At 37.7% G+C, this 26,872-nt stretch overlaps 1 protein-coding gene across 1 annotated transcript; it reads left to right on the top strand.

The window, feature by feature from the left end:
* Positions 1-344: 344 nt before the first annotated feature.
* On the top strand, positions 345-24,428 carry P4ha1 (prolyl 4-hydroxylase subunit alpha 1). The gene is made up of 12 exons (XM_055612497.1): positions 345-496; positions 756-796; positions 869-1,108; positions 3,138-3,334; positions 4,939-5,115; positions 8,156-8,226; positions 14,083-14,182; positions 17,452-17,505; positions 19,950-20,015; positions 21,300-21,368; positions 21,773-21,869; positions 23,295-24,428. The coding sequence occupies exons 1-12, from the start codon at positions 345-347 to the stop codon at positions 23,363-23,365; spliced, it is 1,335 nt and encodes a 444-aa protein (XP_055468472.1). The 3' UTR covers positions 23,366-24,428.
* Positions 24,429-26,872: the final 2,444 nt, after the last annotated feature.

Genomic DNA, 26,872 nt, shown 5'->3' with positions numbered 1-26,872 from the left:
CTTTTAAATGGTTTGCTTTTTCTGCTCTTCATCTTTCTGTTTATCTTTTGCCTCGATTATTCCTTAAGCATAAGATAGATACCTCATTTTTGTTGTTTTTGAGACAGAAAAAAGATATGATTTCTGCTGTGTATACTTTAACTGATCTTTCATTTTGGTAACTTCATCTGTTTCATATATACTTGATAAATGAAAACACATACCCAGTAACTTTACACAAATGTTAATAATATGTAATGAAAATAATATAACATGCTACATGATTTCATCTAAATCTTGGGTTCTTGTTAATTTTTTTTTTTTACATTTGTTTATTTCATGTATGTATGTGCCATATGGGGGCCATGGCATCAATGTGGAAGTCAGAGGACAATTTGTGTAGTTTGTTCTCTACTTCCACTGTGACTGTTAGGGATGAACTTGCATCCTCAGGCTTGGAGGCTAGTGCTGAGCCCAACACTGGCCTTAGGCTCTTTAGGCACATCCCCGATGCCTTGTATGTAATCTTTATTATGTTTCATTATTTTGTGTTTTTATAAAATTAGCTAATTTTTGCTCAGCATTTATTTATTTACTTATTTGAGACAGGGTCACTTGGTGTAGCTCTGACACTCTTGAAACTTGTTATATAGAACAGGCTAGTCTTGAATTCAGAGAATTCACTGCCTGCCTTTACTTCCTGATTGCCAGAATTAAAGGCATGTGCTAACACAGCCAGCTGATTTTGCTTTTCTTACCACTGTGTTATTACAAAGTTCAAATGAAAGTGAAGTAGCACTTGGAAAGTTATGTAATCGTAAGTAAATATTATTATATGAATTAATAATATGAAGATTGGCAATGCTCTGTAAATTTTTTTTTTTTTTAGGGGTGAAGCACAAGTCTTTTCTAACAGCCGAAGACTGCTTTGAGTTGGGCAAAGTGGCATATACAGAAGCAGATTATTACCACACAGAACTGTGGATGGAACAAGCACTAATGCAGCTGGAGGAAGGAGAGGTCTCTACCATTGACAAAGTCTCTGTTCTAGATTATTTGAGCTATGCAGTATACCAGCAGGGAGACCTGGATAAGGCACTCTTGCTTACAAAGAAGCTTCTTGAACTAGGTTTGTCATCTGGCCAAATTTACATTAGTTATACTTGGGGTTCTACTTTATCTCCGTATCTTTTTACTTGTCTGTCCAATCACACAGTCAACCATGTGCTTCTAATCAGAAGTCTAGCACTCTACCAAACATACTTTGTCTTCTCACTACTTATTCTCAAAGTAAACTAAACAGCAACCAGTTTGGTCACCTAACAGTACTACAGCAGTTGCTGAATTCTCTTCCATTTTTTTTTCCCTCCAGGAATTAAATAACTGACACTGCCAAGCGATAGTGATGCACTCCTTAAATTTCTGGCATTTGGGAGGCAGAGGCAGGTAGATCTGTGAGCATTCAAGGCTAGCCTGGTCTACTTGTGAGTTCCAGGACACCCAGGACTACACAGTGAGACCCTGTCTCAAAAAATTAAAAAAAGAATAAATAAGAAATAGGATCAACCTAGATGAAAAACTCAGTTGAAAATGTTTACTTACCATGTGGCCATACTGTGGCTAACCACTTTCCTTTGAAGAACACTGTTGTTTTGTTGCAGTTCATAGTCAAATGTTAGAAAAATGATAGGCAAATTAAAAAAAAAATTAGTGAATGAGTATGTAGGTGTATCATGTGTGTATAGTGATTGATCACCAAGGCCAGTCAGAAAAGAGTGTAGTATCCCTTGAAAGCATGTGGGTGTTGGGAACTGAACCCTGGCTCTTTTCAAGAGCAACAAGTGCTCTTAACCACTGAGCCATTTCTTTAACTAAATTCTTTGATTTCTACCTAAGACCTACTATGCTGTGGTCTTTGGAAATATATCTCAGAATGTATAAAATAATGAACTCAGGCATTTAAAACAAATAACATTTGTTTTTCTCTTGATTTAAAATTAGACTTTGTATTCAATGTAGAAAATCTATTAATATAGAAAAAGAGGAATCAACTATTTTTGTTTTGTTGTAGTATATATGCCTTGTCGATACACATTTACTTTTTTCTCTTACAAAATTAGGCTTTTGTGAGAATACATACATTGTGAGAAGTTTCAGAAGTATTTGAAATACTTCATATACTGATTAATGCCACAAGTGATACCTCTAAACTTCTCTTGGTTTCTGTTGGTGAGCAGTTGTTTGGATTAGTTTTTCTGTACTAAAGGTAGCTAAAAATTATCAGTAGCAATTTCTGAGGCAGCTAATGGTTTGACATGTTTGAAAATTGTATCTTCAGTTTCCTTTTTTTTAAGATTTGTTTATTTATACACATGAGCACATGTCTGCGTAACAAAAGAGGGCATCAGATCACATGATAGATGGTTGTTGAGTCACCCATGTAGCTTTCTGGGAATTGAACTCAGAACCTCTAGAAGAGTAGACAGTGCTCTTAACCACTGAGCCATCTCTCCATCACCTTTTTTCTTCTTACTTACAAATTTAGAGCTGAAATTACTCAGCCCTCAGGTATAAATTGGTCTGCATTTATCTGTGGGAAATGTTAGTTATGCAGTAGGTCTGTTTTGTTTTTACCATAGTGATTACTTTGTAGCCACAAAAGTATCTTTCCCATCACTACTTAAAACACATTGATGAGTAAGACTTCCTAGACAGCGTTTTCCTGTGTAGTCTTGGAACTCGATCTATAGACTAGGCTGGCCTTTGAACTCAGAGATCCCCTGCCTCTGCTTCCCCAGTGCTGGGGACTAAAGGCATGTGCCCCCATACCTAGCTGAGTAAGATTTATTGTGTCATTTGACATCAGATTGAACATTGTTGTGGGGTTGATTAGTAAAGTTCTCAAAGCAGAAATAGTAACTGCTGCCTAAAGATACAGACCAGAGTTGTTTCTATACAAAGTGACTGCATGTCCTGATTGAATGGACAGTACTATTTACATCTTGTTCGGTTTCTAATAATTTCTGTTAGTGCCTCCTTTCTCAAAAGCATCTTAATTAGGACAATAAACTTAATATAAACTGTGTTTATATTACTGTTTTCTGATGATTGAATAACTGTAAACTTACCTGTGTACACACTTTATTTCTCTCTAATAGATCCTGAACATCAGAGAGCTAATGGTAACTTAATATATTTTGAGTATATAATGAGTAAAGAAAAAGATGACAATAAGTCTGCTTCAGGTGACCAATCTGATCAGAAAACTACACCAAAGAAAAAAGGGATTGCTGTGGATTACCTGCCAGAGAGACAGAAGTACGAAATGCTGTGCCGTGGGGAGGGTATCAAAATGGTAAAGTGGAAAAAGTCAATTTGTGTGTGTGTGTGTGTGTGTGTGTGTGTGTGTGTGTATTTGTGTGTGAATGTATGTTTGTACATAGTACTAGAGAGATTCAGAGTTTTCCTTTTTTTTTAAATTTATTTTTATTTTATGTACATTGGTGTTTTGACTTTTGTGCATGTCTATGTGAGAGTGTCAAATCCCCTGGAACAAGAGTTACAGACAGTTATAAGCTGCCATGTGGGTGCTGGGAATTGAACCCAGGTCCTCTGGAAGAGCAGCCAATGCTCCTAACCACTGAGCCATTTCTCCAGCCCACCAGAGTTTTTTTTTTTTTTTATAATGAAGTCTGTGATAAGATCAGAATCCCTACACAAAATAATAGTATGCTGCATTGCCCAACTATGATGAAAATGTATCACTGTGCATACGTTACACATTATTTCCCCAAACTAACTGATTATGGAACATTCTTTAAAACTCCTTTGGTGCAGAAATATATTGTTATTGAGTTTTTAGAGTAAGTATTTCTAAATGTAAACTCTTGAAAAAAATGTTTAATTTTCTTTCTGTTTTGACATTGAAGAGTATTGACAGCCTTATCGCTAGCTGCAGATAGGCTCACTGCATCATTGTGGACAGGTTCACGAACTCCTAAGCAAGAAGTGTTTGCTTTCATTTTGGGCACTAATAAGCAATGAAAGAATAAGAAAATTGTATTAGATTCCTTAAAGTTTTTTATTCATGTCATTTCAAAGACTGTACTATGTGTGTTAGGCAAATGCCCAAGATAGCTTTAAAGTGGGGAAAGCTTTATTTTGGCTCAGAGATTTCAAGTCAATAATCCATTCCCTTCACTTTGGGCCATGGCAAGGCAGAGCATTTTGGAAATAGTATGTGGTGAGCAGAACTACTTGCCCATGACAGTTCAGAAGCAAAGAGCCATAGGAATGGGACTCCCAGCAACCTTCTAGGCTTACCCCAGTGACTTTTCATTAAGCCCTATTTCCTAAAAGATGTACCACATACCAATGATGCCACAGGTTAGAGACCAAGCTGAGAATTCAGGAGCAATCTAGATGCAAACTTTAACAAATAACATGTGTTTTTTAAAGATAAAAACTTACATTATGATATTTACAAACTTATAGAAACTACATAATAATTTCAAATATCTAGTTAGTTTTCATCTTTCCAATGGTGAACTGTATCTGTTTCGGAAACAAGATCTCCTATATCACAGATTATTGGCTTGAAACTCATCGTATTCATTATGAAATTTTGATCTTCTGGTCCTTCTGTTTATTTGAGGCATCCCTCGTCCCCAGAAATTATTTTATCTTTTTTGGTGCTGGAGATTGAACCCAGTGCCTTTTATATGGCAGGTAACCACTGTGCCACCAAGTTCACCCCCAAACCCTAAGATTCATTAATAGGATTTTGAAGATCCTAAATGCTTGGTTTAATGGAGAGTGTTTACAGGACATCAGTGCTTTGTGTGCTGTGCCAGAGGTCATCTGTGTTTGTATGTGCAAACATAACTATTGTGCCTAACTCATATAGGAGTAGACACTAAGGTATGATTCTAATATACCTATTGTTTTCTTTATATTTAGACTCCTCGGAGACAAAAAAAGCTGTTTTGCCGCTACCATGATGGAAACCGGAATCCTAAGTTTATTCTGGCTCCAGCCAAACAGGAGGATGAGTGGGACAAGCCTCGTATTATTCGTTTCCATGATATTATTTCCGATGCAGAAATTGAAACTGTCAAAGATTTAGCAAAGCCAAGGGTAATTTTTTTTTTCTTCTGAGTTTACTGAATGTGAATATTCTTTTCTTTGCAAGGTGAAAGGAAGGATAACAAAGGTGGCCATATCTTGAGATGGTTTTAAGTGTTAGTGCCTTAACATAATGGTGTTAACTTAGAGTTTACACTAGTTATCTCCGTTTGTTATCAAAACAAGTAACTTCCTGTGGCTGGGCTTTAAACAGTGAGTAATGAAAACCGTAGATTTGTGTTCACACACAAGAAATTTGTGGTTTACTGTCTTACTAGAAGACCTTTCTACATATTTTGTAGCTCTTAGTACCACTCAAAACTCAACTTTTATTTTATCTGAATGACTACTCCAAGTATTGTAATTTCCCATTAGGCACATTAGAGGTAGAAAAATGTAATTAGGTATAGATATCTTGCTAATTTTAGTTTATAATTTCCTAATTTTAGTTTATTTTTCTAATTATTATTTTTAATTTCTTTTATGAATATGGGTGTTTTGTTTGCCCATGTGTCTGTGTACTCTGTACATGCAGTGCCCATGGAGGCAAGAGGGGGTCAGATCCTTAGAACTGGAACTACAGATTGTTGTGTTTGCCATGTGGGTGCAGGGAATCTAACCCCAGTCCTCTGCAAGAGCCAGTGCGCTGAACTGCCAAGCCATTTCACCAGCCCTCTTAATCTATACTAATAAGAAAAATATTTGAATGTGAATTACACCTAATTCTGCACTTGTAGTGTTTGGCATAGAAACTTGTCTTTTGTGTGAGAGTGTGAAGACTGCCTCTCTGCTTTTTTTTATCATCTTGTTCTTTAAAAGTATGTCTTATTAATGATAAAATGTAAACTTTTATAGAGATTATTAAATAAATTCTGATTATTTTTTTTCTCTTGTAATATGTAGGGTTTGATACAATTCTATAAAGGTCTAGGTAGTGAATGTTTTTGAGGGCCTTGTTGGCTGTGGTTGGTCTCTGTCGCAACCTCTCAACTCTGCCATCCGGTGTAAAAGTAGCTAGAGGAAGCATGTAAATAAATGAGGTTGTATAGTACAAGCAAGATTTTATTTTAAAAAGCCAGTGGCAGCTTATTTGGCTGGTGGGTTTGCTGGCCAAGTATTGAAATTTTTAAAGTTTTATTATTTTTCCAAATTAACACCTTTTTTAAAATCACATTTAATGTGATTCCTGTGGGTGCTGTCCAGTGACATTCCTGCAAATCTGCTGCCATATAGAACATCTCTTAAGATTATTCCATATTTTCTCATTCTCTTTTGAATTCCTAATTAAGTTTTTTATTTGTAGTCGAACCCTGTTTACCAGTACTTCTCAGGAGAATATTTGTTAAGAATTCATTTTTGAGATAGAAGGAACTCAAAGGAGTAACTTCAAAGGAAAGTTTTTAGTTGAGATTATTTTTGATCAGTAAATTTAGTGACAACAAGTTAATTTTTTGTTATTTCAGAATCAACCTCTCACTAAAAAAAAAAAATTCTGATTATCTTAGTTGTCAACCTTTTTCTTAACACTAGCTATAGTCCTTTTACCTACCTAGCTGCAGAAAGGCTATTTCACTGCATATATTATTGAGTGCATATTATCTCTTGAAGAGAGAAAAGAATGACCTTAAACTAAATTTTAGAACTTTGTAATCATGTTTGTCTCTGGAATTAGGATCTGAGTTTTAGAGTAGATGATTAATTACAAATAGCCATTCTTGTAACTAAGTTGCACTTTGCAGTTTAGAAATTTTTCTTGTTATCAGCATTCTGTAACTTTTGAAAAAATTTAATTTCTAGCCTTTTCTGTTTGTGTGGCCTCTATTCATGCAGTACAAAAGCAAGTAAAATAATTTTGAAGAAACAAACAAAAACCTAAAAAACTAACTGGCTTTTCAAGGCTCAGCACAAGGTGATTGGAAGGGTATCGAGTTTTTTTCTATTCACCCTCTTTTGCTTAAAGAAGAAAGAAAAGAAAAATCCAGTGCTCTGGCTGGTTAGGTAAACGTAATTCATTTTTTGTCTTGTAATGCATCTGTTTGATGGTTGGCTTCACAGCTGAGGCGAGCCACCATTTCAAACCCAGTAACAGGAGCCTTGGAGACGGTACATTACAGAATTAGCAAAAGGTAAGATTGGATGCTGCATATTTTTCCTCCTAATGAGTGTTTTAAACATCCGACAAGAATTCTTAGCATTTACAGAAGCAGATCATTTCCAGGCTCCAGATCAGTGGCCGCCTTACACTAAGAATAGGGCATCGATGCATGCTTTGTGTTTCACAGGCTTTCCTTTTGACTAGATGTTGTGTAATCTTTGATTGGCCTCATGTTTCAGGAATTAAGTGCTTTGTATTTTAAGATCAGGTATTAAACAGCCTGGTCCTTTTCTTTTTTTCTCTATTGTGAGAGTGGGAAATAAAGACAAAGAAACAGTGGGTTAATATGGGCTGGAGTGCTGCAGAGCCTCACACCCTCCTTTGTGGTGATTTTCACTTTTGTTTTTTTTACCATTAATCTGTCATCATTATGGAGTAAGCTCTTTTTACTGGAGTTTCATTTAAAAAAAAAAAAAAAGTCACTGGCCCAAAAGTTGGCTGTGGAAAGAGCAGTTTTGCTTCTGAGCTCAGCCTTCTAAATGACTTATTTTTGTTGACCTGGATAATACAGAGACTGAAAAACAGATTCATCATGATGAAAGTTTTAAAATGATGTACTAATTTGGAATACTTTTAAAAACTTTGAAGAACATTAAACTTCTAGACTTGGGAGAGCTCCTGTGAAACTCACTGATGCAGATTGTTGGCATACAGCCTCAGAGAATTTTGGTTTTAAAAAAGTGAAAGGACAATAAATGCATTTGCGATCAAATTCTGTCAACTGTTTTTTTCTCCTGAAGTGGCTACTCTTGCCACCTTTCTGATTCGAACCATTACCCACCATGCAGACCAATTTGAATCCTTCCAATCACCTGTGGCTTGGCAAAACAAAGTGAACAAAGCCCAAAGGCCTGCTGGAGTGTAAGCCCTTGTCCTTTCTCTTTTTCCTTTTTGTAGCTGAGCCGAGCTACAGTACATGACCCTGAGACGGGGAAATTGACCACAGCACAGTACAGAGTATCTAAGAGGTAAGGGACCAATGGGCAGAACTTGAGGCCTATTTGGAGTTTGTTTCTTGAGAAGTTTAACAAAATATATGGTATAGTTTTGAAGACCCAGATCTCAGGTGAAGGTTTTGGTGTCTGCTTGATTTTCATGATGGATCATGAGTCAGACACAGGCAGTGACAGGTATTTTCAGTCATTGATAAATAAGCATAGTGTGCTGTGGAGGCTCTGGCGGTGCTAACTGATAATGTGCAGTGAGGCCCAAGCCAAACTCTGTCATGAAGCCGGGCCTTCATCTGTGGGTCACTAGTTGGTCTAGATAAAGAAATGCCTTAAAGGACAAAGAAGCTTCTACAAGTCAGTTTCAAATTCTTGCTTTTATCAACCTCTAGAAGTACCCATGGTGCAGCTTAGCTGTGTAAATCAGAGCTAAGGGCCAAGTGAGGTTAGCACAACATTGACTCCGTCGACTCACTCATGTGATACAGGTTCACATGCCACAGTGGGCATGCAGAGGTCAGAGGTTCTCTGTTTATGATTCAGTTCTCTCCGTCTGTCTTGTGCCATGGTCTTTCTTGTTATGTCTGTCAGGCCATTTACTCAGGACTAGCTGGACCTTGAGCTTCCAGGTAATTGAGCCTCCTGTACCATTCTTTGGCTCTTGTGCCAATAAGTATAGGGGAAGAAAAGAGTGGTTTGTTAGTTTGTTTTCTAGGATGCTCATGATTGAGGCCTCTCTAACCTCTCTAAAAAGATAGATAACCAAGAGAAAAGTGCACTAATTTATTTAATATAGGTTTTCAGAAATAAAGACCCAAAGAAACAAAACTGTATTCTGATAGAGTAGATGGTGATGTGGTCTAACAGCCATAAACTGTTAGAGGGATGTTAGCTGGCCTGCTTCTTCAGACACTTGGCATTACTGTGTCTCACGCTGGGTGAGAGTGGAAGGTCCTGAACCTTATCAGAGCTGTGGATAAATTAAAGATCTGATTAATAGAGCTAATCATTGGAGCCCTTATCCTTAAGGAACATTAACAGCAATGGTTTAAAGAAACTAATTTGGGTGAATATGTTCTAAAAGTGATTTACAGTGCTTCTGCAAACTGTAATTAATCTTAATTTCAGGTTAAGCCTAAAGTGACTTTCTATTCTGTTACTGAATCTTAATCATATCTATAAAAATGATCTCCCAGGTATGGCTATGCATGCTTGTAACTCTAGCACTGAGGAGGCTGAGATCAGGGAATCTCAGTTTGAGTTTGAAGTCAGCCTGGTGTACATAGTGGAGCCCTATCTCAAACAAAACATCACCCATAAAGCCATTTCCATATTTCAGAGATGTGCATGGATTTGACATGTTACTGTTATAAAGCTAATAAGTATTTTAAGTTCTCCTGTTCTGTATACTTCTAGGAAGCATTAAAATTATTTTTCAAAGGAGAAAAAGGGAGGGAGAAATGATGCAGTTCTATTATAATGTTAAAAAATTTAACTTTCATGAAGAATTTTGCATTACATTTTTGAAAGCATTCTTATATAAAGACCTGAAGGAATACCCAGCTAAATACATCATTGAACCAGTTTTGGGAAAGTTCTGTTGAAAATGATCCACAAATGTTTGTTTTCTTAAAGCTAAGTACTTTCAAACATCTCAGTATTCTAGTTTTATAACCCTGAAAAGTAGCTTTATTGGGTTCTTGAGAAAGACACAGTCATACTTGATGTTATGCATCCTATGTGGCAACAGAAGGCTTGCAGCTAGTAGCATTCAGTGCCTGAGAATAATTTTGGCCAGTCTTGGCAAAGAATGGTGTGTTTTAAAACAAAGTAATGAAAAATGAATTTTATATTTTAATGACTTTAGTACTTAGTTTTAAAGAAACTTATATCACAACAGAATATGCTTTGAGAGACAGGCCTTACCTATTAAAAAAGCTTCCCACTGGAACTATTGAGGGTATTTTAACAACTAAAGTATTAGAGGAAGAATTTCATCTATAGATAGATAGGTAGATACAAATGCTTATTATCACTGGTAGTAAGTTTTCTTTATGGTGCCAGCTATTGAGCTGATGGCGTTATGTGCTGGGCAAGTGCCCCACCCTGTGCTGTGTTTGGGGCTACCTCTTTTACTTTAGAGACAGGGTCTTACCAAGATACTGATGCAGTTTGCCTTGAACTTGTAATTCTCTGCCTCAGCCTCCCTAATACTTGGGACTACCCTAGTGCAGGTCTGAGCCATTGGACAAAGTTATGAAAACCTGAATTTTGAACTTCATATTAAGTTTTGAAGTAATAAATAAACCAACATTTTTTCTTATATGTTATAAGAAAAATGTTTCATAGAAAAAATGTGTGTATGTTCTGATGTCAGTTAATGTAATAATCCCTTTTGCTCTAGCAACATCTGCATTTTGTAACATTCCAAAAAGAAATTTAATCTGTATTTTTAAAACATTTCTATGTGATTATATCATTTTCTGTAGAAGGAGAAAGGATTCCAACAAATGGAATTTTCTTTGGTAAAGCATATATGGAAGTTTGCTGCTGTTTAAAACAAAAGTTTAGGCTGGCTGTGGTAGTGGGTACCTGTAGTCTCTCTATGTAGTCCTGGCTGTCCTGAAACTCACTATGTGAAGCAGACTAGCTTCCAAACTCACAGAGATCCACTTGGTTCTGCCTCCTGAGCACTGAGATTAAAGGTGTATATAACCACCCGGGCCAGAATGGCGTAATTTTGAATGATTTAAAATTGTTTAAAACTACTTTACTAGATGACAACACTGCCCTCTAATGGGTTCACCGTGGTTTTCAAAGGCAAAGATTCAATGTAGACAGTTGTATAATATTGTTGCTTAATTACCCTTCAAGACTAGTTCTTAGTCTACCTAATTAGTCTTTGCTAATCATCAAGCACTTAAAAGGAGAAATATTAGAAATTGGAAATGTTGCTCTTGGGAACTAGAACTTTAAGCCCAGCATTATCATTTGTCTTTACAAAGGAAAAATATATTGGTTTTGTATCAGCTAATTGTGACATGTTAATTTTCACATCTGTCGTGGTAGGAGTTGTGATAGTTGAGATTGTTTTACTGACATCTTCCTGTTAGAGGTTTGTAACTGTCTCCAAAATGTCCCCAGCTTAGCCCACTTTCCTTCTACAATCCTTGAGAGGGTATTGCTTCTTCCTCAACCAACTTCCCCATAGTGTTTTAAGATTATATGTTTGAAGAAAAGTCAAGAGTATTTAAAATAGAGGAATCTTGCTTTAAAAAGTAGAAATACTAATTTGAAGTATAAAACCTGTCATGAATCCAAAAGGAAGATAGTTGGCATGGAAGTACTTTAAATACCTTAAATGGAAGATACAGTGCATATAGAATTACTAGAGTGTGTAGGTGGAGGCAGAAGGATTGGCAGTTTAGTTCATAGTGAGTTTAAGGCCAGCCTGGGCCACATAAGATCCTGTCTCAAAACAAAAAATGAATAGGCATTTTAAAGTTTGTGGCTGTGGGAGAAGTGGAAGTAGAAGTTGGCTTATGTCTTTGCGTAATAAATCTCATGTTAGAGTAAGCACAGGCTCACCATTCAAAGCTGACGTCATGGGATTTTACTAGAACATATCTGCCTTAGTTTGTGACTAATATAAATAAAAAAACTAGGGGCTAGGCATATTCCCCTCTGTTAAAATATTTGCCTCGAATATGAAGGGCCCTACGTTTCATCCTCAGCACTGCAAAATGAAGTACAATAAAAAGGAAAAGTGATGTAGGATTATGTTTTTTTCTGGACAGTTAGATTTTTAGCAAGATTAATGTTAAAACACTGGACTGTAGAATCAAAGCTTAATGAGAAGTGAGGGAAGAAAATGTTGATGGATTGGACAGAAGCAAAACAAAGGATATATTTGAATTTGGTGTTCCATTTTGTTAAGTTCTGAGGTTTAACGTAGGCCTTACATTGGAAGAACCTTTTACCATGAAGGTACAGCTTCTAAGTCATAAAATCAACTCCTTTATTTTTATGTTTAAAACATTTTTAAATTTTATCTTTATATGTATGAGTATTTTTGCCTATATGTATGTCTGTGCATAAATGTCTGGTGCTAGCAGAGGCCAGGAGAAGGCATCAGGTACCCTGTAACTGGAGTTACAGACAGTTGTGGGAACCAAATCTGGGTCCTCTGAAGGAGCAGTCGGTGCTTTTAACTGATAAACCATCTCTCCAACTTGTTTTTTGTTGTTGTTGTTTGTTTGTTTGTTTTTAAATCAAGTTACTTATTTACTTTACACTGAATTGCAGCTTTCCCTCTCTCCTCTCCTCCCAGTCCCTTCCTCTTACCTCCCCTCATGACCTCACACTACCCCCTTCTTCCTTCCTAGCAATCTACCCTATCCAGCCTTGTTTTTACATTTTTAATTTTTACCAGTTTTGGTTTTTTCTGTAGTTCCAGGTAGCTTTCCTAGGACCAAAGCATCAACTTTAGCCACAGCTGTCCAATTCACTTTCCTGAAGTGTGCATATCAGTTGCTTTAAGTCTTTTCAGTAGTTGTGCAATTATCATTTAGTTCCAGACATTTTTATATAGTAACATTTACTAAACATGATTTTTCATGTGTAGTGAGCACACATATGTATTCATGTGGAGACCAAAGATTGATATCGAGAGTCTTTCTCCTTCTCTGTGTTGTGTTGTTTTGTTTTGTTTTTAATCTGAAGATCTCTTGCTGAATTAGAAGTCTAGTTTGGCTACCTAGCCATCTTGTCCTAGGATACTGTTTCTGTTTTTTGAAGACGCTTTCCACACACACCTCATTCATATATCTCATGAATGGAGTTGCTTATTACGCACCCCCAACACACTGTATCCTCCCCTGGCAACTAGTAATTGCTTTCTATATTGATTTGCTTATTCTGCATATTTCACATAAATGAAGTCATATCATGAGGCCCTTTTTATCTAGTCCCTTTCTCTTAACATGTTCTTTTTTTTATTTATTAGGTATACAGTGTTCTGCCTGCATGTATGCCTACATATCAGAACAGGACACCAGATCACATTATAGATGGTTGTGAGCTACCATGTGGTTGCTGGGACTTGAACTCAGGATCTTTGGAAGAGCAGTCAGTGCCCTTAACTTCTGAGTCATGTCTCCTGCCCACTTAACATATTCTCAAGATTCTATGTTATAGCATGTATCTGTGTTTTATTCCTTTTATGGCACAATATCCATGGTTTTAGATCTATCACATTTTAATGAGTCTGTTTATAAATTGGTAGGCATTAAGGTTATTACTTTTTGGCTGTTAATATTGCTATGAATACTTCTGTATTTTGTGATTCAATTTTTCCTGAGTATCTAAATAGAAATGGAGTTGCTGGTGATATTGTAAGCATGTTTAACATTTAGAGGAAGTGCTAAACAGTTTTCTACAATGGCTGCACCATTTGCCAGCAGTGTGTCTATAAAATAATACATGAGTTTGCATGAGCAGTCTTAATGAAGTATTTCACAGAAACATAAGATGTCAGTTTCTTTACTCTTAACTGCAAAATGTGACATCATTAAAAAACTATATTGGTAAAAGTCTCATCGGGCAAACAGACCAGGCTAAAGTTTTTATTACCCTGGCTGGGTGTGGTAGTACACACTAGTTGTCTTAGCACTTGGGAGATTGAAGCAAGGGAAGCTGGAGATAAAGGCCATCCTGAACCACACAGTGAAACTCTAGCTTAGCACAGGACTTGTTTAGCATGCACAATGTCCTGGATGGATTTGATCTCTATAACACTTTGTGTTACTTTGAAAATGGTGGGTATTGGGTTTTATCTAATGATGCAGTAGCCATAAAACTAATATTTTCTTGTCCTAGTGCTTGGCTGTCTGGCTATGAAGACCCTGTGGTGTCTCGAATTAATATGAGAATACAAGATCTCACAGGACTGGATGTTTCAACAGCAGAGGAATTACAGGTAAGCAAACACAGTGTCTTAAGTTATTCCCGCTTCTCCACAAGGCTCTTCCTTTTAGATTTTCTGGTACTGAACAGTATAATAAAATACAATATACTGTTATACAGTATAACATAATATACTGTATAATAACCTGAAGACTGTAGATGACCCTGTAAGCCAAAGTATGCAAAGAGTGTAATCAGCTGTAGAAATTAAAAATGAAAGATACATATTACTAAAGTTAATATTAAATATACTCTTAACCTTTAAAATTTCAAATTATGTATGTCTGTATTTTAGTATGTGCATATATATGCTGTGGGTCCTCAGTATTGAACTCAGGTTATCAGGCTTGGAGGCATGTGCCTTTACCTACTAAGCTGCCCCACTAGTCCCTAATTTTTCTTGTTAATTTCTAGATTCAGTATCATCTTGACAAGAAACCATTCATACCCTGAGTATTCCCTTACACAGGCCACTGACAACTACTAGCTATTTTGTGCTTCTGTGAATGTACTTACTTATTCTGGATGATGTATATGTATGTGTGTTATTTAATATGTGGCTTTTTTGTCGGATTTCTTTCACTAAGCATTATGTTGCCAAGGATTATTTAGTGAGGACTGTATCCCTACTTCATTTTTTTTTTTAATGGAATAATCCCTTTTGTGCAGTTATCTTTTATCTGTGTGCTCATTTAGTTGGTAGATATCTGGGTTACTTCTGCTTTTTTTTTTTTTTCTGCTTTGAATAATTCTGTATACAAGTTTTTGTAACACCAAACATGAGAAGTTTCCATGAGTGTTTTGTGAGTGTGTATACAAATCAGAGTGGACTCATGCGGTGGCCCTGCACTTAGCATTTGAAGAGCTTTCAAGCTATTTTCCAAAGTGGGGATAGCAGCAACACATGGAATTCCCAGTTCTTCACCTCCTTGACAATACTTTCCTTTCCTAGCATGAGTGCAGCATGCATGGTGAGCTTGAACTCCTGTTTTATGGGTTCATTGCATGTTCCTGATGATCAATGATCTGGACATCTTGTTAATTTGTGGGATTTATATATTCTGCATACTAGTCCCTTATTGGATAAATCAGTGGTGTCCATTAATACCGTTTTATTTATATGTGTGGTTCAGGTATTTGCACACCTCGAGGAAGTCAGAAGAAGGTGTTGTGTATCCTGCTCTATCACTCTGCCTTATTCCCTTGAGACAGGGTCTCGGTGAGCCCCAGTGATCCTCCTATCCTTGCTACAAACCCCTTCTCCCTCCCCAGTGCTGAGATTACAGGTGTGCACAGCTGTGCCCTACTTCTGAAAACATGGAACCAGCTCTGAACCCCAGAATTTTTTGCTTAAAGGTGCAAGTTGCTTGTCACTTTCTATTGCTTGTGCCTTTATGTGTGTTAAGAAAATGTAATCTACTCCACAGTCAACACTTGGATTTTCTTTAGTAGTAATAGCTTCTGTTCTCTTTCCCAGTGTGCTAGGAACTAAGCCTCAGCTCTCAAACATGTGATGGCACATTCTACTTGTGGCCCCAAAGAGTTCTATTATTACTTTCAAGTCTTAGATCCATTTTGGATGAGCTTTACATGTGGTATTGTGAGGTGGGATCCAGTTTCATTATTTACAAGTGGATGTCAGTTGTCCCAGTACCATTTGTTGAAATGTCTCCTTTTTTTTCTTTATTGAATTGTTGTGACAATTTAAAACGTTAGAAATATGGAGAACTAAATGTTGTACTTTTTGTTTTAAAAAAATAGTTTGAATGATACTTTTTTCCTTGTGACAATTTTAGAGTGGGCATGCTTTTTATGACTTGTACTTACGGTTTGGATTTTCTTCTTTGTGCTTTCAGTACTATAAAATACCTGATTTTTTTTTTTTTTTTCCTCTAGGACATTCTCCTTTTGGTTAATCTGTCATCATGAAGTTCCCTATGCTGCTTGCCTAGAGTCTTTTACTTTCTAAAAGTAAACACATTCTCAGTGTTAGCTCTTCTGTACCTGCATGCTCACAGACTAGAGTTTCATTTCCATCACTCATGTCTGCACTGTACTGTCAACTCTATAGATTGTCACATAGCTTTATCACTGGAGATAAGGACAGGCCTTTCTCTCTGTATGATCCTGATGGAGATAGCTTTTACTAGTCAGTTGTTGAATGAATAACTAGGAGCATACTGTGTGTTTATGTTGTTACAGTTAATATACCACAACAGCTGAGCTGACAGTTAGCCATGGCACTGAGGTTTGTGTACACTGCATGGCAGGATGGCCTGTGTGAGAGTTGCTTACCTTGTCATTTATTCTGTGGTAAGCTTCTTCCTTGGTATCTATCTGATTATTTTATGTTTGGTTTTTCAAGACAGGGTTTCTTTGTGAGCTCTGGCTGTCCTGGACTCAAATCTGTAGACAAGACTATCCTCAACTCACAAAGATCTACCTGCCTCTGCTCCCGAGAGTGCTGGGACTAAAGGCATGCACAACCACCACCTGTCTTAATCATTTTGTTGTCTTTTTCTTTCCTAATCTGGTTTATCCTTTTACAACCTTGTACAGAATTGTTTCATTTCTTTTTCATAGATGATCCAGTTGTTTCTATAACATAACAGAATACACAGTATAATAATTTACAGATGACTTTTACTTTGCTCTTAATAGTCGTCTGTTTTGTAAGCATTTTATTCTGTGATAGAGGATAGGGGTTAAAGAAAACACCGTTTTTATATTGTGTTGCAAGTTACAGCTGTGATGTGGACTTAGACCAAATGCTTCCATTACCTCTTCTGCCCCTTTGCTGGGGGCATCCTGGTAACCGTCTAAAGTTAACCTACAGCAGAAATGATTACATTGGTGTGGATTTTTCCCTTTAACCTTACATATAAAAGATGGCTAGTGGTTAGCTTGCACTGTCTGTTCTTCCAGAGGATCCAGGCTCAGTTTGTAGCACCCACACTCCTGTAATTCCATCTTCAGAGGCCCTGATAATGCCCTTCTTGCCTCCACAGGTTGCAGTACTGTAATACATGTAAAATCATGAAGGCTCACACACACATACATAGGAAATAAAATATTTTTAAAAGTTTACCTAACTATATAAGAGGTCAAAATGGGGGCTCTTAAGAAGTTTTTGAGTACTAATCTTGTTTTTTTGTTTGTTTTGTTTTTCCTTTTTGATACTAGGGATTGAACTCAGGTCCTCAACCATGCTATGGAAACTCTGAGCCCTTGAGTAGTAATATTAATAGTTCTTATTTATCCTTTCTTTTTTCTTTCCTTCAGGTAGCAAATTATGGAGTTGGAGGACAATATGAACCTCATTTTGACTTTGCAAGGGTAAGTGAAAGTGTAACTAAGTCCACTTTTAAGTTTAATTACTTCTTGTTGGAAGAAAAAAAAATTCATGACACTTAGTTTAAGACAAGCAGGCTCTTTTGGGGGAGAGGGGAGGGTTGTAACTGTAATGAGGTTTTTTGGTGAGAGAGTAAGCTTAACTTCAGGTACAGAAGGCAGCAATGGGAAGTTATGGGGCAGTGTGTAGAGATTACTGAGCAGTAATGGGCTGCAGCAGGGATAGGAGCAGTGTGCACTACCCAGGGGGTGCTGAAAAATGAGCAGCCCAATGAGAGATCAGATATGGAGGGGAGAGATGAGCATGCAAAGCTCACAAGTCAGGGCCGGCAGAGGAGAGAGCTCAAAGGAACTTGAGAGGGGTTGGTCAGGAAAAGTGTCTTTGTTTTTTTTAAACTCTTTTCTTTCTTTTTAGTAATTTATTTAATTTTATTTGATGTGCATTAGTGTGAAGGTGTCAGATCCCTTGGAATTGGGGTTACAGACAGTTGTGAGCTGCCATGTGGGTGCTGGGAATTGAACTTGGGTCCTTTGGAAGAGCAGACAGTGCTCTTAACCACTCAGCTGTCTCTCCAGCCGAAAAGTGTCTTTGTTGATTCTATCTGAATATAAAAACCTATTCCCTGACTGACAGGAGATCCTGAGAATCCTTCTCAGCAGAAAACAGCAACAAAAACCCCTTAAAAAACCAGGGGTGGTGACTCACTCATTTAATCCCAGCACACAGGGAGGCAGAGTCAGGTGGATCTCTGTGAGTTCAAGGCCAGCCTCTCTAGAAAGTGAATCCAGGACAGCCAAGTTTATACAGAGAAACCCTGTCTTGGAAAAACAAACAAACAAACAAAAAAAAAACTAAAATAAAATAAAGACATTTAATTAAGACCTTTAGTTGAGTGCATTGATGAGCCTGGAAGAATGAAAATGTTATTCCCCACAGACACACTGAACCCTGAACAGTTGGCAGTTAAGGATGAGGCAGCACTACTGTTGGCACCTAGAGCGCTGGGTCACCGACTCAGAGAGGACTGCCATAAACCTCTAGTCAGATTCTACTGTCAGCCTGTCAGCGAAGACAGTAGTGTAAAACACTTGCTTTGAGATGGCAGCTGTGCTCTGGGAGTTTTAAAACATAGACCTGGCATCATGAGAAAGATTAAAGTTGCTCAGTTTAGTAATGTTCCTAAATATGGTAGAAGCAAACTTTATTCTCCCTGCAGATTTAAAAAATAAAAAATAAATAATCAGTGGCTAAAGTACAGCGGAAAAGACTGCAGCAGCCAGCAGACAGACACATATCCTGAATTGCTTGTATACTGTATATGTAGTCCTTAAAAAATAAAGGGCGGCAAAATGATGATGTTGGCATATTTGAAAAATAAGCAAAGGGAAATTTTAAATAGGAAAGAAATGTAAACATTTAAAATGGAAAGGATATAGGTTTTTTTTGTTTTGGTTTGGTTTTGGTTTTTTAAAGATGAGAGACAACTGAACTGAATTGGACAATACACATGAAACAGTTACAAGAACACATTTGAAAATGAAAGACAAACTGGAGTCCAGAAGCTGAGAGAACATGAGACTCCATTATCACTGAAGCTTCTTAAACTATACGTATATATATTATACTATACTTATATTCTTATATATATTGCAATCTCTCAGCACTCTTGAGGGGAGAAACAGTCTGTCCTTGAACAGCTCTTCACTGGCTTCATCACAGATCCCAATGTTCTTTTCCTATAGAGTCCTGCAAAACTACACTTTTTTCTCTATTCTTAATTTCTGATACTGAAACGTGTCAGGGTTTTTGATGATGTCAGGTTAAAGGCCCATTACAAAATTGAAACTTATTATTTTAGCTTTGGAGGTAATTGTTGATTCCATGGAAGCAGCAAATAGGTATATGGGGCACTTCCATGTATCTCCCTCATGCCCCATCCCCCAGGGCTGATGTCTTCTGTAACTGTAGCACAGTACCAAAATCAGGAGTGCACCGTTGCTGCATTCACAACACATTATTTCAGCCCTTCTGCTTTTTTTCTTCTTATGGCTCTGCACTTCTGGTACTTGTGACTTTATGTAATTCCTGTTGTAGTCAAGGCACATCACTATGTCACAAAGCTCCCTTGTAGTTGCGTTACCACACACACCCTTCTCTTACCCTTAATTTCTGCTAGCACCATTACACAGGAGAAGAACCCACTATTAATTCATTCAGAAAACAGATCTAGAATTTGTTTTCTCCAATTGTTTTTGGCAAAAGTATCCAGTGTGGGGGCTGAATGAAGCACTTGAGGCTGGTGTGAACATTGCACACTGGCAGACACAGGCAGCCATTTGAGGTGTGTTCCTTCACTTCCTACTACTGTGCCCCTGGAGTATTCACAGTACTGAGTTTAATACCATTACATTCACTGCTTTGTCCACAGAAAGATGAGCCGGATGCTTTTAGAGAGCTTGGGACAGGAAATAGAATTGCTACATGGCTGTTTTATGTAAGTAAATGTTTGCTTTGCGATTTGATTGTATGAATCACTTGTTTGGGCATGTTTTATGAAGTTGGTTTAGTGGACTCCTATTTAACATTCTAAAGTTTTTCTTATACAAGCTCCTGCAGGGGAGACAGGGTCTGCAATCATCAGGCTTCATAGTGAGTTCAAAGCCAGCCTGGGTCTCAAAATAGAGGAATAGCTGGGACTTCATGGTTTGTTTACCATGCAGAAGGCATGGGGTTTCGTGTCTGCCATCCTAGTACTTGGGCAGCAGAAGGATCAAGGTCAGCCTTGGGTATATAGTGGGTTTGAGGTCAGCATTGTATAACTGTAGCACAGTACATATGAGACCATGTCTCAAATGTATGGGGGATGCATTTAAAAATTATTGCCAGGCAGTGGTGGCACACACCTTTAATCCAGCAGAGGCAGGTGGATCTCTGAGTTCAAGTACACAAAGAAACCCTTTCTCAAAAACAGATAAAAAAATTGATAGTCCTAGAACTTAGAGAGATTATATTTTAGAATATGGACTGTTTACATCTGCATGTTATATATGCACATTATAAACGTGTAGCTTTATAGTTTTTTCACAGACTAAACATATCCAATAATTAGCATCCAGACCAAGACATCACACAACAGTAGCAATTATTATCATGGTTAAACAGCAAAAATGCATTTATAATTTTTGTGTATGATGGATTAAACTCAGGGCCTAAAATATGCTAAGCATACACTCTTGCCTATGTGCCCAACTTCAAAATTAATATCTGTTTCACTTTTCTGTTCCATGACAAATCACCACAAAATTATTTTTTTTTTTGACTGATTTTTTTTTGGGGGGGGGGGGTAGGGGTTGAGGGAGAAGCAGCTTGTCAAATCTGAGGTCTCATGCATATTCTGAATGGCTTTGAATAGTAGTGAAATAAACTATGTAAACAAGTATTTACTAAGTACCAACTAGTAAGGTGTTATTTTATACACTGAATATTGTCAGCAAGTAAGACATGAGAATTCCTGCCTTCTAGAGAGAATATTCAACTACAGGAAAATGCTTATATATACACATTTTACAACATTTCTTTTATAATGTCCAGTTCTAGGTTTATCTCCCTTCTAGCACTACTACTTGGGTGCATGCATCTAAACTACATAGCATGTTAAAAAACAAACAAACCAGATATAAAGTCCAGCCATACATAGATAAACATGTCTTCAATGTCCATTCAGCATCAGCTCCTCACAATGCTGTCTCAATTTTTTCTACCCTTTTTTTCCTTGTAGATGAGTGATGTGTCTGCTGGAGGCGCCACTGTTTTCCCTGAAGTAGGAGCCAGTGTTTGGCCCAAAAAAGTAAGAATGGTTTGTTGTGGGGCGTGGGTATGCTGGGTCTTTTTTTTTTTCCCCCTGAACTAGAGCTGCACCCATAGTTTGTGGCCCAAGCAATGAGTTATATTTTCAAACTACATTCACCTCTCAGTAAAAGTTGGGTCAGGAACAAGGGTGATACTGAGTTCTAATTTCCAAGATTTTATTTTTGTATGATTCCCTTCTTCATGTTGCTAGACTGTTCTCTGAAATACCGTTTCATCTTTATGGTATTAACTTCCATATGAAAAAGAAAACATTTTAAAGCAATAGGCTCACAAAATTAGAGAAGAACATATGCCTCTGTATAAGGAACAGGAAAATGTAAGTACTGTGAAAAGTAAAGACCTGGCGTTTTATTTGGTGGTAATGTGGATTGTTCTCCACAGGGTACTGCTGTCTTCTGGTATAATCTGTTTGCCAGTGGTGAAGGAGATTACAGTACACGGCATGCAGCCTGTCCCGTGCTAGTTGGAAACAAATGGGGTAAATAGTCCCTATATTCTCTGAAAAATGACTTATTTCACTTTGAAACTATTATAGCCTGCACCTTAAAATAAAGTGCTTTCTCCCAAGGACCTGCCAATATGGATTCACGTTGTAATGGATTCAGCCAAGACTTCTCTAGTCTAAATGTAAATTTGTGTCCCATAGATTAGCATTTTGGTGAGCTTGTTTTTGAGGGTAGGTGCTCCTTTTTCAAGAAACATTAATTGAAAAGTTACTGTTTTCCTTTGAAAGGTTACAATGTGAGACCATGTGCTAACGGATAAGTCAGACTAATGCAGACTAATGACCAAGATGGAAGAGGAGAGGGTGATTTTGTCTAAGTTGGTGGAGCGTTAGCTTAATTTTTGTTTCCTCAGCACACAAAAGTTATTTTTTTAGGCATGTTAAGTGCCAGAATAAATTCGGTCTGGCTTTAGTGCAGAATTTAAGAGGCCTTCCTCTCAGACAATGCAGGTATAGGACTGGTTGAGAAAGAAACGGGGTTTAATATATATATTAACCCTCTATATGCAGTTCAGCATGTCAGTGGCAACATTTCAGATGATTACAGTCTATATGTGTTCTCACATAACCAATGTAAAGAGGCCTGTTCATCAAGGTCTTACAATACCCTCTGTGATTATGTTGCTTATGGAACATTGGACCACAGTGAGGAAGAAAACAGCTTTAAAGGCTCTTCTCCATTGTGTGAGTGGACAAGAGGTCTAGCCTTAAACAGCAATAGCAAAAGGTTTTGGTTCAAAGAAGAAAAATTGGCCAATTGATTAATAAAGATTAGGTACCAGGGAGATGATGATAATGAGTGTAGGACCCTATTTCAGATATTTTGTGCAAGTCAGTGGCATTCACTTATTCTATATACCAGAAATAGTGTAGAAAATTAATTTGGGGGAGGAGATCCTTTTTAAAAGGACATAGTGGTTCATAACTTTAATTCCAGCACTTGGGAGTCAGAGGCAGGCGGATCTCTGAGGTGGAGGATAGCCCGGGTTACAGAGTGAATTCCAGGACAGCCATGGCTACACAGAGAAACCCTGTCTTGAAAAAACAGAACATTTTGGAACTTAGCCAGCTTATGAATATGTGAGCAACAGGGTCAGAGAACCCTCTTCCCAAGAGGAGTTGTGTTTGCTTTCCCATCTTTGGGTTTTGGAGGTAGCATTTGGAAGCAGGTGAAAGCGATCTTCTCCATCCATGCTATATGTTGTGCCACTCATAGCTCATTTTAGATCTCATTAGATGTATGTACATGAGATCTGTTGTTTCCAACATTGTCAAGTTTATGCAGCATCTACCTTTATCTGGTTTTTAGTTTTAAGCTTTTAATCTGTGTTGAAATTGTCATAAACAAGCTTTTATATTAGAAGAAAAATTTTGTTTGTTTTTTTTCCCCTCTCACAGTATCCAACAAATGGCTCCATGAACGTGGACAAGAATTCCGAAGGCCATGCACCCTGTCAGAACTGGAATGACAGACAGTCTCCCTGCCCCTGTTGTCCTCTAATGCGCCAGGCACGATTGTGGGTCATAACTTTTGGGAAGTTTACAGATCACTAACACTCCACGGTTAACTCAGTCATGAACCTCATCCCATGTTTTGTCTGCGGACAATCACTTGTGTATTTTTTTTTTTAATTAACACTCAGTCACCACATTATGTCAAACTTTACAGTTCAGTTGTTATCACAGGATACAGACATTTAAAATGAGGAGTCCTATATCTGTTTTTGGTTATTATTATTTTTTTTTTTAATGAGCATCCAGTTGAAGACATTATGACATCTCAGTAGGGTGGGACAGGCAAGGCTGTGTCCTGGCATGCAGATGCCTGTACATCTGTTCTTCCCTTGCTGTACTTTTTGGGTTGCTGAGTACTAGTAAGAAACTAGGACCTTAGTCTGGGTCATTGGGTTTTGCCCCTTCATCTGTTATTCCACATTCATATTATTATTTAAAGAAACTGTATTTGGTTTGAGAAAATTACTTTGTTCAAAAGTCCTGCAGAAATGGCCTTTACAACTAAAATGCTCAGACTTAGACATTTTCTCAAGTGACTGATGTGTCCAGAGACTGCTGTTCCAAGTGACAGTGCCCTGCCTTGTATTCCAGCTGCAGCAGGCCGCGATGCTGGCATTCTGATGAAATACTGTGCCTTAGGAGACTGGGAGTTAGGAAATGTACAGGTCCTTGTAATGACGGAGTTGATTTTTTAAAAGGAAATGTTCTATAAAAAGCCAAAATGTTTGACTTTTTTCCATTCTGAAATGTGTTATAACAATGACCTATTTATGATCTTAAATCTTTTTTTTAAAAAAAGTCTCTGTGTGGTAATTCTCATGTTTAAATCCAAATGTAAAATACAGTGCTGCTTGTAGTTAATACTAATTTACTCCTTTACAGGGCTGAGATTTAATATTCGTGGTTAAACATTTAGTTAATCAAAACATGTTTCTTTGTATAGCTTGCCTGGCCTGCTCCAGACTCCTGAGACATTAACAGAAAGTGAACTTTTCTTCAAAGATGGTCATACTTTGGTTATGAGTCATTAAAATAATGATACTTACAGTTTCTCCTATTTAAAAGCAGGGTTGTCTTGAGGCTGTGCATTTGGTGTGTATGAAAGAATTCTTCATTCATAATTCTCTGGGAAAGTATCTATTAAAATGAACTGTGTCCATCACAGGGATTTTAGCAAAAAATATTAAAAATTAAGTTCAGCACTTTAAACTGATTTTGCAGCCAAAAATAATGCAGCGTAGACATAGTGGCCCATATATTTGGTCCCAGCAGTTAAGAGCAAAAGAATCTCTGAGTTCAAAGACAGCCTGGCCTACTTATTGTTCTAGATCCACCAGGACTACATAGAGGGGTCCTGTCTCAAAAACAACCTAAACAACTTCGTTTAGGCTGCTGGTCTTTTAGGCTGGTGGTGTAGCTCAGATAGAGCAAAGGCGTGAGCCCTTGGGTTTCATTCCTACTACCAAACCCTCACGCTCTTAACTTGGCAGAAACATATATTGCAAGTAAAATGGGGATTTCAAGGCTAGAAAATAGTTTTGTCACAATATGTTAGCAAATAGATTATAAATGAGATTATAAATGAGAAAGGGGGAAGGTTGTTGAAACCATCAGTGGCCTATAAACGTGTGAGAGACACACTCGACCTCGCTGACCATTTAGTAAGGTTAGCATTATTAACACAGGGTTCCTATCAAGATAATAAAGTGTGCTGGCTAGGGTGTATGAAACTGTTACTACATAATGATTCTTTAAAACTTGATTCTTTAACCCTAACATCCCAAAATTCTGTTTCTGAGTATGAAATGAAGGCAAAGAGTTGAAAGAAATGTTTACACCTGTGCTCAGAATAGAATTATTTGTAATCGCCATAAAGTGGAAGCAAAGTACAGAAAATAGGTGAATGGGGAAAAGGCAACATGTACGTTAGAAAAAAATATTCAAGCCAAAAAGAAAGTCCAACACACTCTCAACATAGATGAACCTGAAGAAACAAGTGAAATAAGCCACAAAGATACTCTTATCATTCCACTTACATGAGACTCCTAGAGTAATCAAATGCAAAGGACGAGAATGATGGTTTCCTAGGGTGGAGAAGAGACACTTGAGGGTTGGTGTTGCACAACAACATAATCTACTTAAAGTGGTCTAAAAATACTCCTTGGATTTTAGATTTATTTCGTATGTATGAATGTGAGGTTGGTTCCCTCAGATCAGAAGTGGCCATTGGATATCCTGGAACCAGTTATGGCTGGTTGTTAAGCATCATAGGGGATGGAATTTGAACTCTAGTTCTCTGCCAGAACAGGAAGTGCTCCAAACCTGAGCCTAGCAGTGGACGGACACAAGACTTAAGGCCACCATTGAGCAGGCAGGACCTAGAGTGGTAGGAGGGAAATACCAATCCATCTATAACCTTACCTTGCCTACAAGATGTTCAGCGATAACAGAGTGATCAACCAACGCCTGGCCCAACTTGACAGCCACTCCATGGGAAAAAGCCAACCCCTGACACCACTAACCATACGCTGCTAGACAGGAGCCTAACGTAAGTGTTCCCTGAGAACACACTCCCTCCTGCCCCCCAGTCCCCAGCAGCTGATCGAATCAGATGCTGAGACTCACAGCCAAGCATCAGATAGAGCTCAGGGAATCCTGTGGAAGAGTGGGAAAGGGGTGTGTGGGTGGGTCAGATGGGACAAGAAGGCTGCAAGAAGTCCAAGGTCCTAGGTTCAACCGTCAGTCGTGTCCAAAGTACTAAAAGTTTGACAATTTAAACAATTACGTTCCAATTATGTTTATAAGCCCTCCAGATTGAAAGCAGGGCTATCTGTAAATCCATGTTCATATTTGTAGCAGCATTAGTCATGTTGGCCAAAGGTGAAAGCAACCCCTTTGAATGTCTGCAATTGAATGGACGAGCAAAGGTAAAATTGAGAACATTTTAAAAATTAATCTGAAATCGTAGAACTCAAGAAAATTGACCAAAATCAAAAATTAACAGAATCCCAAAACAAGACTAAGGGATGAGAACAGCTTTAAAAAAATACAAAGATAAGCCAGGCCTGGTGCAGCACACCTTTAATCCCAACATTCAAATGGCAGAGACAGACTTTTAGCCAGCCTGGTCTACATAGTTCCAGGCCAGACAGGGCTGCTGTGAAACTGCTTCAAATCTTCAAGACGATTTTAAAGAATATATTTAACACTTTACACTGTTCAGAAATGGCCAACATGAGTACAACTTGTAAATTTACCAGATCTTAAAGAGAATGAAAATTGTGAAAACTTCATAACTTAGGGGGGAAAAAAGATTATAAGGCTTTGGCAGCAATACTCACATAAAATGGTAGTGTACTTAGAGTATGGAGGCCCAGAACCCACATAATTGCCAGTAGAACATGACAGCCCTCTAAGTGGAGATGGAATCTCTAGAACAATCCAGGTTCCTGTTGTAATAG

Source organism: Psammomys obesus, unplaced genomic scaffold (genome assembly GCF_907164565.1).
Source record: "Psammomys obesus unplaced genomic scaffold, mPsaObe1.curated_primary_1811, whole genome shotgun sequence".
NCBI classification, from domain to species: domain Eukaryota; kingdom Metazoa; phylum Chordata; class Mammalia; order Rodentia; family Muridae; genus Psammomys; species Psammomys obesus.
The sequence above is the reverse complement of the archived record's forward strand: the minus strand, read 5'-3'. Positions and strand labels throughout refer to the sequence as shown.